The following is a 15,205-nucleotide window of genomic DNA, read 5'->3' on the forward strand; positions in this document are numbered from 1 at the left end:
CACACACCCTAGATCCCAGCCCTCAGGAGGCTGAGGCAGGGGGTCTCTGTGAGTTCGAGGCCAGCCTGGTCTACAGAGCGAGTTCTAGGACAGCCAGGGTTACACAGAGAAACCTTGTCAAGAAAAAAACAAGGGGTGACTTGAACTCCCAATCCTCCTGCCTCCACCTCCCAAGTGCTGGGACGACAGCCATGAGTCCTAGGCCATGCTGAATCTGGAGACAGAGTCCGGGGACCCTCCCACGCCAGGCAGGCACCGACCAGCTGGGGCTCAACCCAGCCCCCTGGCCGCAGTCCCTGAGCTAATTTCCTTTCCTGGGTCTGGAACCCTGTGATTGTGGTCTGGACTTTAATCAAAGAGAAGTGAGTTTGAGCTGAAAATGAAACCATGCTTAGCAGGAATATAAAATATTAATTTTTAATAAAATCTGTTTTCTACAAAACTGTGATTGTTAAGGCACATGGCGAGGTTTCTGTACAGGAGGGCTGCAGGCCGGGTCACGATCGTCTCTCACTTCTTCCTCTTCTTGTCCCCAGCGGGTGCCTCATTCTTCTTGCCCAGAATCTTCAGAAGCGCCTTGGGCATGTAGTAAGGCCGCTCCTGGGAGCCGTCGTTTCTCTCCAGGTCCTCCACTGAGCAGCAGAGTAGACCAGTTAGGGTGGGTCCCAATAAGTGGCACCCTGTGGCACCCCAGAAATGCTCTGGGGTGTGTGGACCAAACAGCCTGGCCTCACGGTACTTTTCTACAACCTCTTCACGTGAAGTGGGATAAATTACTGTGCATGTCATAGGGTGACAACGGGGGGCGGCACGTGTCAGGTCACCGTGGTGGCTTTCCTCTGCAATCCCCGCATTTAGCAGATGCAGGGAGACAGGAGGACTTTGCATACAAGGCCAGCCTGAGCTCTCCACAGCAAAGCACTGTCTCGGGACTGGTCCTGTGTCTCCATGGCTGGGAGGCAGAGGCCGGAAGGTCGTTTGAGTTGGAGCTAGCCTCGTCTACATCGAGTAGGATCCAGCCAGCCAGGAATACACAGAGAGGGCTTATGTAAACAATAAAGTTTACATAGGCCTATGTAAACAATAAACCAACAAAACCCAAAAGACAGCAAAATGTTCGTGTCAATTGCTGAGCGGGAGGCCGTGGGAATGGCTTAATGGTAGGCATCGCTGCTTTGCCGGCACAAGGCTCTGGCTTCTATACACGGTCACCGTCATCACCAGGACAAAAAGCACCATAATTCCAGCACTTGGGGGCCGAGGCAGCAGTTTGAGCTAGCCTTAGCTATAACTAGGTCCTGACCAGCCTGTGCTATGTAGTGTGATCCTGTCTCATCTTCCTGCATGCTCCTGCCCTCTAAGAAACTACATAAAAGAAGAAAGAAAACCCCTAACTACGACTACCTCCTGGAAAGTGCTAACCCCTACCTCCATTTCCCAGCCAGGCCTCGGTCTGAGGAGGTCCCCTCTCTCTGAGAACACCCAGGCTTTGTTCCTTGCTTTTCCCTCAAACCTCCAGCCTTGGGATGTCTGAAGACATTCTCTCTGACCCATTCAGTTCACGAAGCTACAAGCAACTGGTCTCCAAGAGACGCCTGAAGAGTCAAGAGGTTTCCAGGGGGGAGGCGGTGGCGGGGGCGCGGGAGGGACACTCACGGAAGCAGAGGAAGAGCGTGTCTACACACATGCCGAAAACGCTGAAGAAGCCACTGGCAATGACGTAGGCCCCCAGGATGGAGGTCTGCAAGAGACAAGACTGGCTGGGACCCCTGGGCGCCCCTGGGGACCCGGGTGGGCCAGAGGGGCGTCACTCACCATGATGGGCAGCCAGTAATAGTTAAGGTTGGGGTTCTCGAAGTCTTTCCCTAGCCCCTTGATGCGGCCGGAGAAAAAGAAGAAGGACAGGACACCTGCGGAGAGAGTCCGGGGTCAGTGCTGTTCTCTAAGGACCCCCTTCCTGCTCTCCAGGGGACACCTGACACCGAGAACCCCGGATCGACCCTTACCGACACCTCCGACCACCAGCAGCTTCCCAAAGAAGAGCAGCAGATCTGTGACCTTATCCAGGACAACAACTCTGCGTGGAAGCCAGGGCAGACAGGGGTGAGGAGCGGGCGGGGGTGAGGAGTTGAGTGGGGGTGCGGGCCACGAGGCAGCTCTAGCCTCCTCTCAAGATGGCGATGCAGAGCAGGGGAGCCAGCATGCAGCCTGTTGGGATGGGAGAAGTGGGGAGGGGACCCCCGGGGGCACGGCAGGGCCGCCTCACCTGATAATGTTCCTCATGAGCAGCATGAAGGCATTTTTGGCTGAGACACAGAAATTCTTCCCGTAGATGGCGATCTAAGGGGCGCAGGGAAGGTCAGGGCCACACTCCAGCAAGCTTGCCCACAGGCTGGCGGAGCCAAGGGGCATAGGGCAGGGGGTTGCTTGGGGCCATGCTCACCATGATGTAGGCATTGCGGTTGAGAAACTTAATAAACTTCTCCAGACACCAGAGGCAGCACTTGAAGCAGCAGAGGATGCAGCGGGCCACAGGGTTTTGGGCTCCTGCGGACAAAGGAAGCCCACACGAGGGAGGCCGCCGGCTCCTGCCTGCCGGGCCCTCTCCCAGGCCCCCGCCGCTCCGCCTGCCCCCGCCCCCACCGCCCAGTCACCTCTCAGCTTGTGGTCGATGTATTCCAGGATGATCCGGGCTATCTGCACAAGGGTCAGGATGAGGGCTCCGAATGCCAGCGAGCCCGTGTGGTAACTGCAGAGGGCAGTTGGGTAAGCTGAGGCACCCCAGTATGCCTACGGCTGACATCTCCCTAGGGGGCCTCCCATGGCTCACCGGAGGGTGCGGATGAAGGCGGAGCATAAGGGGAAGGTGGGGATGTCTCGAGGCTTGTGAAAGGCCCAGTAGAAGGAGGCGAAGGCCCCAGCAAGGACACACTGGCCCAGGGCCAGGACCCAGTTGACAGTCCAGAAGAGCCCCAGGACCCCGTAGATTTGCAGGTTGAAGAGAGAACGCTGGGCCAGGCCCGTGGACGAGTAGCCCTGGAAGACGCACGTGAGCTCTTCACATGAGGAGTTGTTGGGTGTGGCCTGGGGGTGACAAGGACACAGCAGGTTCACGCCAGGAGCTGCAGGCAGATCCTTGGCCATCCCTGTGGCTAGCGGCCTCCAGACTCAGAGCGCCTCAGCCCTGCCCCGGTGTGACCGACCAGCTTCCTGCTTTCCAGCCCGGCACAGGAGCTATCCAGAGCGCCTGGGGCGGGCCGGTGTGTGGGCGCTTTCAGCCCGCTCTCCCTCTTGCTCTCACAGCAGCCTCCTAGAGAGGCCTCTGCCGCCACCGCCAAGACACTGTGGGCATTTAATGACACCAAAGTGACTCTGTTGTCCGTGACAATGAAACGGTCAGTGTGTGTGTGGTGCATACATGTGAGTATGTGTGCATGTTAGGTGGTGCAGTGTGTGTGTAAGCGTGTGTATGTGTGGTGCATGCGTGTTTACCCACATGTGTTTTTTTTTTCAGGACGGAACACCAATCCTCACACAACCTGCAAAACCCACACACAAAGCTGAGCTTCATGTCCAGCTGTCACTGGACTTCCTCCTCCTCCTTCCTCCCTGTTCCTGGTGTGGAATGGGGAGGAGACAGCTTTCAGCCTCGTCCTCAGCTCTACCTTTCGGTCGTCTGTTAAGGGCTGGGGAAGTGTACCACTTGGTGGAGGCTTGCCTGGCGAGCCCAAGGCTATCACCTAAGACCCTGCGTAAGGTGCCAGGTGCGGCAGCACACGCCTGGTCCCAGCACTCGGGACTCAGGGGCAGGCGGATCTCTGAGTTCAAGGCCAGTCTGGCCTACATAATGAGTTCCAGGAACAGCCAAGGCTACACATAGACAAAAAAATGTACATAAATAAATCATTTTTTTTAAACATGCATGTTTGGGCACACCTGTAATCACAGCACATGGGAGGTAGAGTCAGGAGGATCAGAAGTTCAAGGTCAACCTCTGTCACATAGCAAGTTCTAGGCCAGCCTGAACTGCATGAGACCCTGTCTATAAGTAGATAAACAAACAAACAAACAAATGCTATTTGAGAAGCACCTTACCGTACTTACAGGTAAGGTGGCAGAGAGTCAGAATCTGTATTCAAATTACCTGGTGCTACCTTATCCCTGTAATCCCAACACTCAAGGAAGCTGGGGCAGAGGGATCACCATGAATGTGGGCCAGCATGGGCTACAAAGTAAGTTTCAGGCCACCCTGGTAAGAAAGAAAGAAAAAAAAAAAAAGGAGAGAGAGAGGGAGACAGAAAGAGGGAGAGAGGAGAGAGAGAGTGCGCACAAGCGAGCTAAGCCTGCCTCTGTGGATGAACTCACTGGCTGCTCCCGCAAGCGAGCTGGCTCCCTTCCCAGCTCCCACATGGGGGCTCATACCATCTGCAACTCTAGTTCCAGGGGACCCCATGCCCTCTTCTGGCCTCTTTAGATAGCAAGTACCATGTGGAGCACAGACGAGCATGTAGGCCTGACACTTACATGCATAATGTTAAAACGAGAGAAATAATAACTCTTAAAAAGGGAGAAAGTATTTTTTTAACTGCCTAGAGGCTCGTGGTGCAGCCTGGACTCTGCAAAACTCCAGAAGTTACAGGTGGAGGCTGGGAGAGAGACTGCGATTCCCCGGGGATGGTTAAGAATGTAGCTCATGGGGCTGGAGAGAAGGCTCAGTGGTTAAGAGCACTGTCTGCTCTTCCAAAGGTCCTGAGTTCAATTCCCAGCCACCACATGGTGGCTCACAGCCATCTATAACCTCTTCCGGGAGGTGTAAATGCAGATGAAACACTCATACACATAAAATAAATAGCTCACTCCTGAGGCCCTGGGCTCAAACTCTAACATTGCAGAGGCTGAGGAGGGAAAGGAGAAGGGCTTCCTACAGGAAGCTGAGGCTGTGGGATCTGGGCAGAGGGGCCCACCACCTACCGTCAGTTCCGCTTATGAACAATTTAGAACTAAACAAATCCAGAGAACACGGTCTCTGAGGGAAAGAGCCCAGCTTTGGAATAAAGCCTGGCCTGGCGGTGGGGCATGGCGGTGGGGCACGCCTCTGCCCGCAGCATTTGGGAGGCAGAGACAGGTGGATCTCTGTGAGTTTGAGGCCATATCGAGTAGGCCAGTTAGGGCTATATGGTTAGACCCTGATTCAAGAAAGAAAAAGAAAGGAAAAGAGAGAGCACACAAAAAGCCCCCCTTTCCAGCAGACCACTGTGGGGGTGTGTCTGGATGAGTGAGGACGAAAACCAGGTGTGTCTTTTACAAACCTAGAGGAGCCCTCTGGTTTCTGTGCGGGGATTCTGTTTGTTTACTTTGTTTTGTTTTTTGAGGCAGGGTTTCTCTGTGTAGCCTTAGCTGTCCTGCTCTATAAGAAGAGTCCAGGACAGCCAGGGCTACAAAGAGAAACCCTGTCTCGGAAAACCAAAAACAACAGAACCAGCCTGTCTCTCCGCTTTCGGCTTTTTGCTCTGCTTCTTCGAGATAGCCCCATGTAGCTCAGGCTGGCCTCAGACTGGCTGTGTAACAGCTGGCACTGAGCTCCGCTTGGGAGGTGGGCAGACAGGGAAAATACAGACATGTCCCCCACCCCCGAGTTCCTCCAGGTGCCCCCCCCCCCCCGCCTTCCCAGTGCCTGTCCCCGGGACTTGGAGAACATAAGACAGTGCAGCCCGCTGGGGCCTCCGTCAGCTCGGAGACATTGTGCCCTGCGCTGGACCAAGGCCAGAACACTCCTAAACCAGCCACCCAGACTAGCCCCAGAGGAGGAAGTAAGTGTTGGACGGCCTGGAGAGAGGTCGGGACGCTGCTCAGCCTCCCACCTTCCCTTCAGGTTTCCTGTCTCCACCTCACTGTCACAGAACCGGTGACTCAGCTCCAGAGCTACAGGAGTTTCCATGCGCGTGAGAGGCCCTGCCCCCTCGGGCCTTTCTGCACTGAGGAAATTCGGGCACCTGACCCCGAGGCCCCTCGGCACCCACCCCAGACCTTCTCACCAAGGGGTCACAAGACTTGTTCACGGGCGCGTCCTCGCAGCCTGGCGTGCTGGTGTTGTACAGCCAATAGACGTACTGAGGTTGCCCGGATGTGGCCAGGTACCCAGACAGGAGTCAAGGAAGGCGCCAGCTGTCAGCCCCAGGCACCCCGAAATCTGCCCTCCCCCATCCCACCCTGAGCTCCAGCGGGGGCTGTGTAAAGGATACAGGGCGGTCACGGCCCAGTAGCCAATGCAAATGACCAAGAGGACGAAGGTGACCAGAGGGTAGAACATAGTTGACATCATCTGCCCCACAGCCCTGTGGGAAGAGAGTGGTCCGCCGGAGCCTCAGCCCTGTGCCTCAGCTCCCCGTGGACCCGACTCCAGCCCGCTTGTTTCTCCAGAAACAGGGCCACAGCTCTCATCTTCCACGCCCTGTTCCAGGCGGGGTACGCAGCAGAGCGAGCGCCTCGGCTCCCCGGGGTCTGGTGCCATGTTCTCCGCACTCAGCCAGCACTAATGCATTGGGTCCTCAGAAGCGCCCCCGGCAGGTAAAGGCTGATGTTTAGGGCGTCTTACAACAGGGAGCCTGGACGTGGTGGCACATGCTTTCCCCTCCAGCACCCGGGAGGCCAAGGTGGCAGGGTGCCACCAGTTTGAGGGTGGTCTGGGCTAGACGGCGAGACTCGGCCTCGCAGGAATGGCAGGGGTAGGGGGTGCCACAGGAGCTTGCCTACAGGAGGCCTGAGTTAGAGCCACAGCGCGGTGTAAATGAGGCCTGGTGGTACTTGCCCACCACTGGGGGCAGATGCGGAAGGATGTGTGGTGAGTTTGAGGCCAGCCTTTGCTGCCCCAAGACTCTCATGACCATCTTGTGGGGCGGGCGGACAGGAGTTCAAGGTCAGCCTCACTTACATAGCTGCTTTGCCATTGGTCTGGGCTACGGAGATGGCTCTGCAGTTAAGAGCATGCATGCATGGGCTGCTCTTTCTGAGGGCTTGAGCTCGGTTCCCAGCACCCACATGGTGGCTCACAACTGTGTGTAATTCCATTTCCAGAAGATTCAGCGCCTCTCCTGGCCTCCACGGGTATCAGGCCTGTGGTGCAAAACTCCATACATAAAGCAACAGTGAATAAACCTTTTCTGTTTGCTTGTTTGTTTTTTGAGACAGGGGTTTTTGGTGTAGGCTTGGCTGTACTTGGCTCTGTAGACCGGGCTGGCCTCGAACTCACAGAGATCCACCTGCCTCTGCCTCCCTGAGTGCTGGGATTACAAGTGTTCGCCACGGTGCTCCTGCTCCATAAGTAAATCTTACCCTCTCCCAATGACAACAAAAGAAATCAGACAGGGAAACTGAGGCCCTAAGAGGCTGACCCAACAGGCAGTGGTGGTGCACACCTTCAGTCTTAGCACTGGAGAGGCCCAGAGGCAGGCGGATCTCTGTGAGCTGGAGGCCAGCCTGCTCTAGAGTGCCGAGTTCTACAGAATCCCACCCTGTCTCAAAAACAAACAAGCAAAACCCGCTGCGACTCAGTGTTACCCGCTGGACAGTTCTGCCTTTCTCCTCTGGGGTTCCCGTGACCTCACCTAGGCCAGCGCCCCTGCCGAAGGCCCCCTCTCCCTCACAGGCAGGCCCTGACCTGCTGGCTTCCTTCAGCAGAGCGATGGCAATTCGGATCCGCTGGCGCAGGAAGATGAGCATGAGCAGCAGGACGCCCTCCAGGATGGCCAGGACAATCACTGCGTGGGGATGGATGGCAGGCGGTGGTCCGGGTCAGGGCCAGGCCCACCGTCCAGGGCAGCCCTTGGCGGCCCACGGGCCAGAGGGGGGTGGCCCACGGGCCAGGGGGGGGCGGCCCACGGGCCAGAGGGGGCACTCACGCGCAGCCAGCCAGGTCTCCTGCACGCTCTGGTAGGCGCTGAGGTTGGTGGTGAAGCCCACCTGGGAGATGGAGGCGCCCTGGTCCCGCAGCACGCGGTACTGCTGGTAGCAGTGGTAGATGCCGTAGGCCAGCACGGCGAGCACGCCAAGGATCAGGAGCAGCACCAGGGGCGCCGCCACGAGGCGCAGGAGCAGGATGAACAGCAGGCTCAGCACCAGAGCCACACCCAGGGCCCTGCAGGCAAGGGGCGAGCATGAGGGCCCTCCCCCGCCCCAAGCCCTTCTGGGTCCCCCAGATTCCTTTCCTCCCCATCTCAAAGGTCTCAAGTGTTCGTCAGTTGGTTTTCAGATACAAACACCCCCCACACACACACCTCAGGGTCAGTTCTCAGCTAGCTGCCCTGGGTTCACAGCCCCGGCGTGTGTAGACTTGGGGCAAGAGGATCGGGGAAGGGCAGACCGGAGGCAGGGAGGGCAGGGGCTGGCTCCTGGGGAAGCCATGGACTCACACGAGGATCCAGTGCCAGGACTGGGCAAAATCTTCAAAGATCTTCACAGAGATGTCCCGGGAATTGATGCTGTCAAGGAGGCCACTGGAGGGGAGGGGTGGTCAAATGGGGCTGCGGGTAAGAAGGGACACGGGGGCGGGGAGAGGGGGTGTCATCTACCTGATCCCCTTAGAGACAGTGGAGTTATCGATGGAGAATTCGGGTAGGGTGACGTTGATGTTGGGGTATGGAAAACAACGCCCCAGGGCTAGAAGAGAGAAGAGGGGACGGTGGGGGTGAGGGGTTCTGACTCTCCCATCCCAGAGCACTCCCAGGAGAGGGCGCAGTGACGGTGGGCTCTGCTCTTGGCGGGTGTCGGAGCCTGTATTTCCTCTCTGCTGCAGGTGGGATGTCCTCACACCCCATTACTGGGATTCCTGCAATAATACCTCCAGCCCTGACCTTGCTGTCCTGCTTAGGTCAGGCCACAGCTCCCATCCTCAGCCCTCAGCTGACGGGGCCGTCTCAGCAGGCTTTGTCACACCCCTGATTTCTGTGAGCGCTCTATACCCCCCCCCCCCCCCGCTGTCGCAGCGGAGCCTCTAAATAGCCTCCCTCAGAGGGTCCCCTCAGTCTCAGCTCAGTCCCTGCCCGCCTCCATCTCAGCATCTCCGGCTGGGCCTGTTCCGTGACTTCAGAACCACCGCAGCCAAGCAGGTTTGGATTTATCACTTACATCCCGGTGGAGGAAACGAGGCGCGGGGAGGCTGGGTAGCTGGCCGGAGGTCTGCGTGCTGGCAGGCGCTGCAGCTTAAACGCGCATCTGCCTGCTCTGCAGCAGCCCCTGGGTGCTTTCCTCACCCCACCTGCCTTGAAAATGTGTCTCTTCTCACGCTATCATCTAACAAGTATCTTCCGCTGAAGAATATAAAAATGATAAAGGCAGGTGGACATGCCGGATTGCCTATCTGCCATCTCGGCGCGGGGACACGCTAGGCAGGAAGGTCACGAGCCTGGAGCCAGCTGGGTTACGGAATAGGATTCTATCTTTACATAAGGCAAACCGGTTACGGTAGGGGTCGGGAAGGAGTGTGAGCTGATGAACAGTGGATTGGGACTGGCCTGCCCCGCCACGCCCACCTGTGAGGTCAGATCCGTTCGTCCAGATGCGTTTTATTTTAAAAGCCTGTATTTGGGGTTATCGACGTTTTATTTTTGAGGCAGCGTTCACTGTGTATTCCCCTGTGGTTCACTGTGAACCAGGCTGGCCTTGAGCCCACAGAGATCCTCGCGCCTCTGCCTCCTGAGAGCCGCGACTGAAGGCGTGCGCCTGACGGTGACTGCCTTGCCTGCAAGTGTGTATGCGCACCTGTGTGGTTGTGCCAGTGGTGGCCAGAAGAGGGAGTCAGAGCCCCTGCTGTGTGGGTGTGGGAACCCGCATGGGGCAACAAGCGCCTCTCCAGCCCCGCTCTCCAGCCTCAAGTTTTTTGTTACTGTCCTTCCGATCTGTGCCGAGCTGAGGGTGGAGCCCGGGGCGTTAGACAAGCTAAGTGTGTACCACTCAGCTCTTCACAAAACAAAACGCCGCCTGTGGATGTGTGTGGGCCGCACAGTGCCCTCGGCGGTTGGAGCACCGGTCTCTGGAGAACAGTACATTCCCTCCTTCCACCCTGTGGCCCCGGGGAGGGAACTCGGGCGGTCAGACTAGGCCGCAAGCCCTTAGCCATCTCTCTGGCCCTGTTTCCTTGTTGTTTTGAGATGTGCTCTGCGTCCCCAGGCTGACCTTCCATAGCCATCCTCCTGCCTCAGTTTCCCTGTCAGCTGTAATTGCAGGCATGCGCCATCTCGTTGGCCCAGTGCTCCTTTGACCTCTGGTAAATAGCTCTGATCTCTCCATGGAGACCCACGCAGCTCGAGCAGGGCGCGGCTGCTGTCGTCCTGCACTTGTCCCCAGCACCTGGCACATAGCTGCACGCCAGGCAGCAATCGTCTGACTCTAGGGTCCTGAGGCAGGGAGGAAGGCCTGCTGCTCACGTCTGAGCCCCCACTGGCATGCGGGGAGGTTTCTCTCCCTCAGGGCCTGCTCCCCTCATTTGAGAAATGAAAATACTGGCTGAGTCGATGTCTGAGCGGGTAGGGCAGTGCTCCTCACCTGGAGCAGAAGGAAGAAGGAAACCGGGGCAGAGCTCCTTCTGCAGGCTTTCCATCACTCCCTGGGGTGCAGAACACACAGGCACAGATGCAGGACAGAATCACAAGTACCATCACCTCCACCATCATCACCATCATCACTATCATCACTACCACCTCCATCACCATCACCATCTCCACCACCATCACCACCACCTCCCCAACCATCACCACACCTCCATCACCACCACCTCCACCATCACCACCACCTTCATCATCACCACCTCCACCACCACCACCTCCACCATCACCACCTCCACCACCATCACCATTACCTCCACCATCATCACTATCTCCTGCCACGACTGCCATCACCACCACCTCCACCATCACCACCACTACCATGTCTGCCACAGCTTCTGCCACACCAAGGCTCAGACTGGCCCATCCTTCCTTGGAGCCCAACTGCCCCTACCTCACCGACCACCGTGGACCCTTTCCGGCAACATTGAAGGATTTACCATATTAGGGTCTACCCCCGGCTGGCAAACATTCCTGTCTTTATAGACTTCACCGACTGTCTGTGAGAGCTGGAACCCCTCCACGGTCCACAGGTCCTGAGGGCAGGAGGAGACGCACACCTGCAGGCATAGAGCAAGCTCAGGGACTGGCCCCCAGCGCCTTGGGGACAGGCGGGGCTCTGGAAGGCCCTGGCTCCTGACCTGGGGGGTGGGGCACTGGAGGCCATTCTGAGCGAGGGAGATGATGTTGGTGGCTACAACACAGCGGAGGATGTTGAAATACAGAACGTAGGGTTTATCCCTGCAGGGAGAGAGGATGGTGCCCGTCAGGGCCGGGGCAGGCGCAGGGCGTCACCCTCTTAGCACACAGACACCCTGTGGACCAAACCAGTTACATCCAGCTCCTGGCCCAGCTTCTCTGGGAAGGTAAGGAAGACCCAAGGACCACACTGGGTCCTCAGGCTACAGCAGCCTGTGTGTGGCTGACAGGTGGATTCTGCCCACTCCTGAGGCAGTTTTATGACCTTGAACAAGGCGGATGATGGTAGGCATCACCCCAGGAGGCTTAGCAGTTTGGGTGTGAAGCGCCCTGCCTTCCTGGAGCACTGTGAGTGCTCAAGGAGTGTCAGCAGCTAGCTCCGTCCTTTCCTGGGCGTTTCCTGCTTGACCTCTGGAAGCCGGGACTGCCTCCGTGGAGGAAGTTAAACCTCAGAGAGGCTGAGGGAGCTGCTCCAGGTCACACCACCCAAACTTGTCCCAGATGATCACTCGGACACTGACGTCTTACTCTAAGCCCTTAAACGTCCCAGTCCTGGGAAGGCCAGCCAAGGACGTCTCCGTGTGGCCCGGGGTGCTTGGGCTCGTCTTTTGACCCCATGCTCTGCCTCCTCCCTCATACTCACTTGTTCACCCCCATGCCGCAGTAGGCCCCGGTGGAGTTCCTGGGGTACAGCACTTGCCGAGGGTCTCCGTACACCCAGGCTGGAGACAGGGACACACCACAGAATCACAGGAGGCAGAGGCTGGGGAGCAGGAAGCCACGGTGGGATCCCTTCCTGGTTCCTGCTCCTCGTCCTCACCCCCAGCTCCGAGCAGCTGGAAACTTACCCACAAGCCCCACCACAATGTAACCCACGATGAAGAGCAGGAAGAGGACACAGCAGACAATGTCTGTGCAGCCCCTGGGGAGAGACAGACGCCTGAGCTGGGTGTGCATAAGGATGGTGTGGAGTTTGGGGGTGCAACTGTGGGGCACGGTCTGGGAGTTCATGGGCTGGAGGACTGGAGAATGCTCCAAAGATTGCCATTCTAGTTTTGTTGTTGTTGTTGTTTGTTTCTCAAGAAAGAGTTTCTCTATGTAGCCTTGGCTGTCCTGGACTCACTTGTAGACAAGGCTGGCCTTGAACTCATAGAGATCCCCCTGACTCTGAATGCTGGGACTAAAGGCATGCACCACCGCACCCAGCTAGATTGGCATTCTTTTTATGTTTTTCCAGACATGGTTTCTCTGTGTAGCCCTGGTTGTCCTGGGATTCGCTTTGTAGACCAAGCAGGCCTTGAATTCAGGGATCTGCCGGCCTCTACCTCCCAAGTGCTGGGATTAAAGGCGTGCCATCACTGCCTAGCAAGATTGACATTCTTTATCTATTTAAAAAAAACTTTTCTTACGCTGGGGATTCCTCTGATGAAATACAGCACACACATACACACACACACACACAGTACTTGCAAATGCTTACTCTGGTGAGTTTTCCTCAAGTGTAACATACCTGAGTAGCTAGCACCCAAGTGAAGAACAGAATGACCCCAGCACTCTGAGGCCCCTTAGGCCCCTTCAGAGAGCACCAATGCCATGGTGGACCAGGCTCCTGAAGCACAGACAAGCCAAATCCTGCCCGCATCTCCCCCCCCCCCCGGGACATTACCCACCACGCACCTGTTTTTGATGGGGCCTCGAAAGGACGGGTCATATTTGGCTGCTTTCCCTGAGGGTGGGAGCGGAGAAGGAGGTACTGAAGGTCTCTCCAGATCCTGTCCCTCTCAGACATCCCTTAGTGCCATCCTGTCTAGCCAGCTCGCAGGAGGAGGACACTGGGGAGCTGGCGAGCGAACAGCCCAATGGTTGCCTGCTCTGGTGTCCACCCAGCAACAGGTGGACGGTGGGCCCTTCAGCTTGGCCAGTGTTGGCTATTGAACCTGTGGCTTCCTGTGTGTGTGCCACCCAGCTGTGACCACAGCCAATAATTTTATTTGTTTATGTAATTTTGGCTTTCTCGGGACGGGGTTTCTTTGCGCCATTTTGGCTTCCTGGAACTCACTCTGTAGACCAGGCTGGCCTCAAACTCACGGATACCCGCCTGCCTCTGCCTCCTGAGTGCTGGGATCAGAGTCGTGCGCGACCATGGCCAGACCACACCATTTATTTTTACTTTTACTTTGTCTTTCCGACTGGATCTTGCTCAGTCCCCCAAGCTGGCCTTGAACTTGCCACCCTCCTGCATCAGCCTCTGGGTTAGTTTTAATAACGGGCTTCTGGAGGTGTCTCTCAAAGGTCTCTGAGCCACACTCAAGGCCGTCTGAGTAGAAGGTGGCCCCCTCCTCAGCCAGCCTCTGGAGCTCCTTCTCAGTGGCCCTCAGGCTCCCATGCTGTCTCTGTCCTACAGTCCAGTCCAGGTCCTCTCTGGACCATCCAGTTTGGGGCCCCTCAGGGCACCGTAGTTCGGTCCTGTCTTGGCCTTCTGGCCCAAGGACAGAACAAAGAAGGGAGAGTGGAAGGTGTGGAAGCCCTCAGGGCCTGGGGAGGAAGCAAGGGCTCTGCCGACCCTCCACAGCCCTGGGTAGCTAGCCAGCTTGACACCTGAGCAGGCTGCTGGGGCTGTGGCCATGTCCTGTTCCTGGTCCTCCCTGAGTACACAGCCAAGGGGGTGGGGCCGGGCTGCCAGGGTCCTGCTGGACACTGACGGAGGGCCGAGGGCTGGGCTAGCCTGGGGCAGGTATCTTCTTTCTTGGGTATTCTGGACTCTGTCCCACCCAGGCTCATGGACTCAGGGTCAATGATTGACCCAAAGCTGCTCCAGGAAGTTTTCTGTGGCGTGTTCTGGCCTTTCTGAGGTCTCCTAGGGGACAGCAGCCCCACCTAGAGGAGGCCCAACCCTCAGCCCTCCCGTTGGGTCTGCTGTCCTCAGCCCTTGCTTCTCTGGACTTTCGGGAAAGACTTCCAGGCTTTTTACTTCAGCAGTTCTGGAAACAGGCCCCTGCTTCCTCTCTCCTCAGGCCTCAGCCTCCACAGGGCCCGGCCCCTGTTCCTTAGAGGGCCCCACAGAGGCTCCCTACTTCTTCCCAACAGAAACCTTAGGGCAGGTCTCAGCCCTGAGACCCCACTTCTCTCAGGGCCACCAGCAGGCACACCCCAGCAGCTCAGGGTCCCCACTCTCCCACCTCACGGAATCCTAGCAGGCTGAGCGCAGAAGTTCCCGCCCCCTGCTCCTCACAAGGACTTGGGAGCTCCCCAAGTCTTCACAGACCCCCAGCACCTTCGCTCCTCAGAGACCCAGAGTTTAAGCGAGTGCTCCTAACTCACAGGCGAGCCCCAGCTTCAAGCCTGGGAGGCCCCGCGGCACGGGACACTGCTGACCCCGAGTCAGGAAGCTTCAGGACCCCAACCTGCCTCCTAACCACGCAGGCTTTGTTGGCTCGGGCTCTGCCCTGGGGAACCGGTAGCCCAGGCCTGACCAGCCCTGGCGCCACACACAGCGGCCAGCTCCAACTTCTGCACACCCAGATCCCGCTTTAGTATGCCAGACCTTTGCGGTGGCCCGGACCACCCTCCCGTGGCCGGGGACCGGGTTCCGTCTCTTTCCATTGGCTCCTGTTTTCCCGGAGCCTCGCCTCTGACCCAGGACTCCGGTCCCTCCGCCGGGAGCCAGCCTCAGCCCCGCGGTCTGCAGAGCGCAGCCACCTCCCCAGAGCGCAGGCCTCTCACCCTGGCCTTACCGTACGCCTCGTTGTCATCCTGCTTTCCCCCCATGGCTCAGTCTCCGGAGTGATTGGAGCCAGGGAGACCTGGCCGCTCACCTGCCGCCCGCCCCGCCCCCTCACGTCACAGCCCCACCCCCGGCCGTGGTCCCCGAGCAGTTCCTTCTCCGGATCTCAGGCCAGCCTTCGGGA

At 57.8% G+C, this 15,205-nt stretch overlaps 1 protein-coding gene across 1 annotated transcript; it reads right to left on the minus strand.

Annotated features, from left to right (window-relative positions):
- Positions 1 to 397: 397 nt before the first annotated feature.
- On the minus strand, positions 398 to 15,118 carry Slc44a4 (solute carrier family 44 member 4). Its single transcript, XM_060369059.1, has 21 exons — positions 15,032 to 15,118; positions 12,975 to 13,023; positions 12,146 to 12,219; positions 11,941 to 12,019; positions 11,240 to 11,339; positions 11,039 to 11,158; positions 10,540 to 10,600; positions 8,568 to 8,655; positions 8,409 to 8,492; positions 7,899 to 8,134; positions 7,658 to 7,757; positions 6,240 to 6,335; positions 6,036 to 6,135; positions 2,831 to 3,084; positions 2,655 to 2,749; positions 2,444 to 2,547; positions 2,267 to 2,340; positions 2,007 to 2,077; positions 1,816 to 1,910; positions 1,657 to 1,741; positions 398 to 632 (listed from the first exon to the last, which is right to left on the minus strand). The coding sequence occupies exons 1-21, from the start codon at positions 15,063 to 15,065 to the stop codon at positions 511 to 513; spliced, it is 2,121 nt and encodes a 706-aa protein (XP_060225042.1). The 5' UTR covers positions 15,066 to 15,118; the 3' UTR covers positions 398 to 510.
- Between the last annotated feature and the right edge of the window lie 87 nt (positions 15,119 to 15,205).

The sequence above is a fragment of the Meriones unguiculatus genome, chromosome 16, assembly GCF_030254825.1.
Source record: "Meriones unguiculatus strain TT.TT164.6M chromosome 16, Bangor_MerUng_6.1, whole genome shotgun sequence".
Classification (NCBI taxonomy): domain Eukaryota; kingdom Metazoa; phylum Chordata; class Mammalia; order Rodentia; family Muridae; genus Meriones; species Meriones unguiculatus.

Bases quoted from the DNA above. Each gene is read 5' to 3' on its own strand.
- Slc44a4 (XM_060369059.1), bottom strand. From the start codon at position 15,065: ATGGGGGGAAAGCAGGATGACAACGAGGCGTACG. The intron at 10,601-11,038 runs GTAAATCCTTCA...TCTGCACCCCAG, and splicing joins CGGGGGTAGACCCTAATATG to GGAGTGATGGAAAGCCTGCA. The intron at 8,135-8,408 runs GTGAGTCCATGG...CCTTGCCTGCAG, and splicing joins TCCTGGCACTGGATCCTCGT to GGCCCTGGGTGTGGCTCTGG.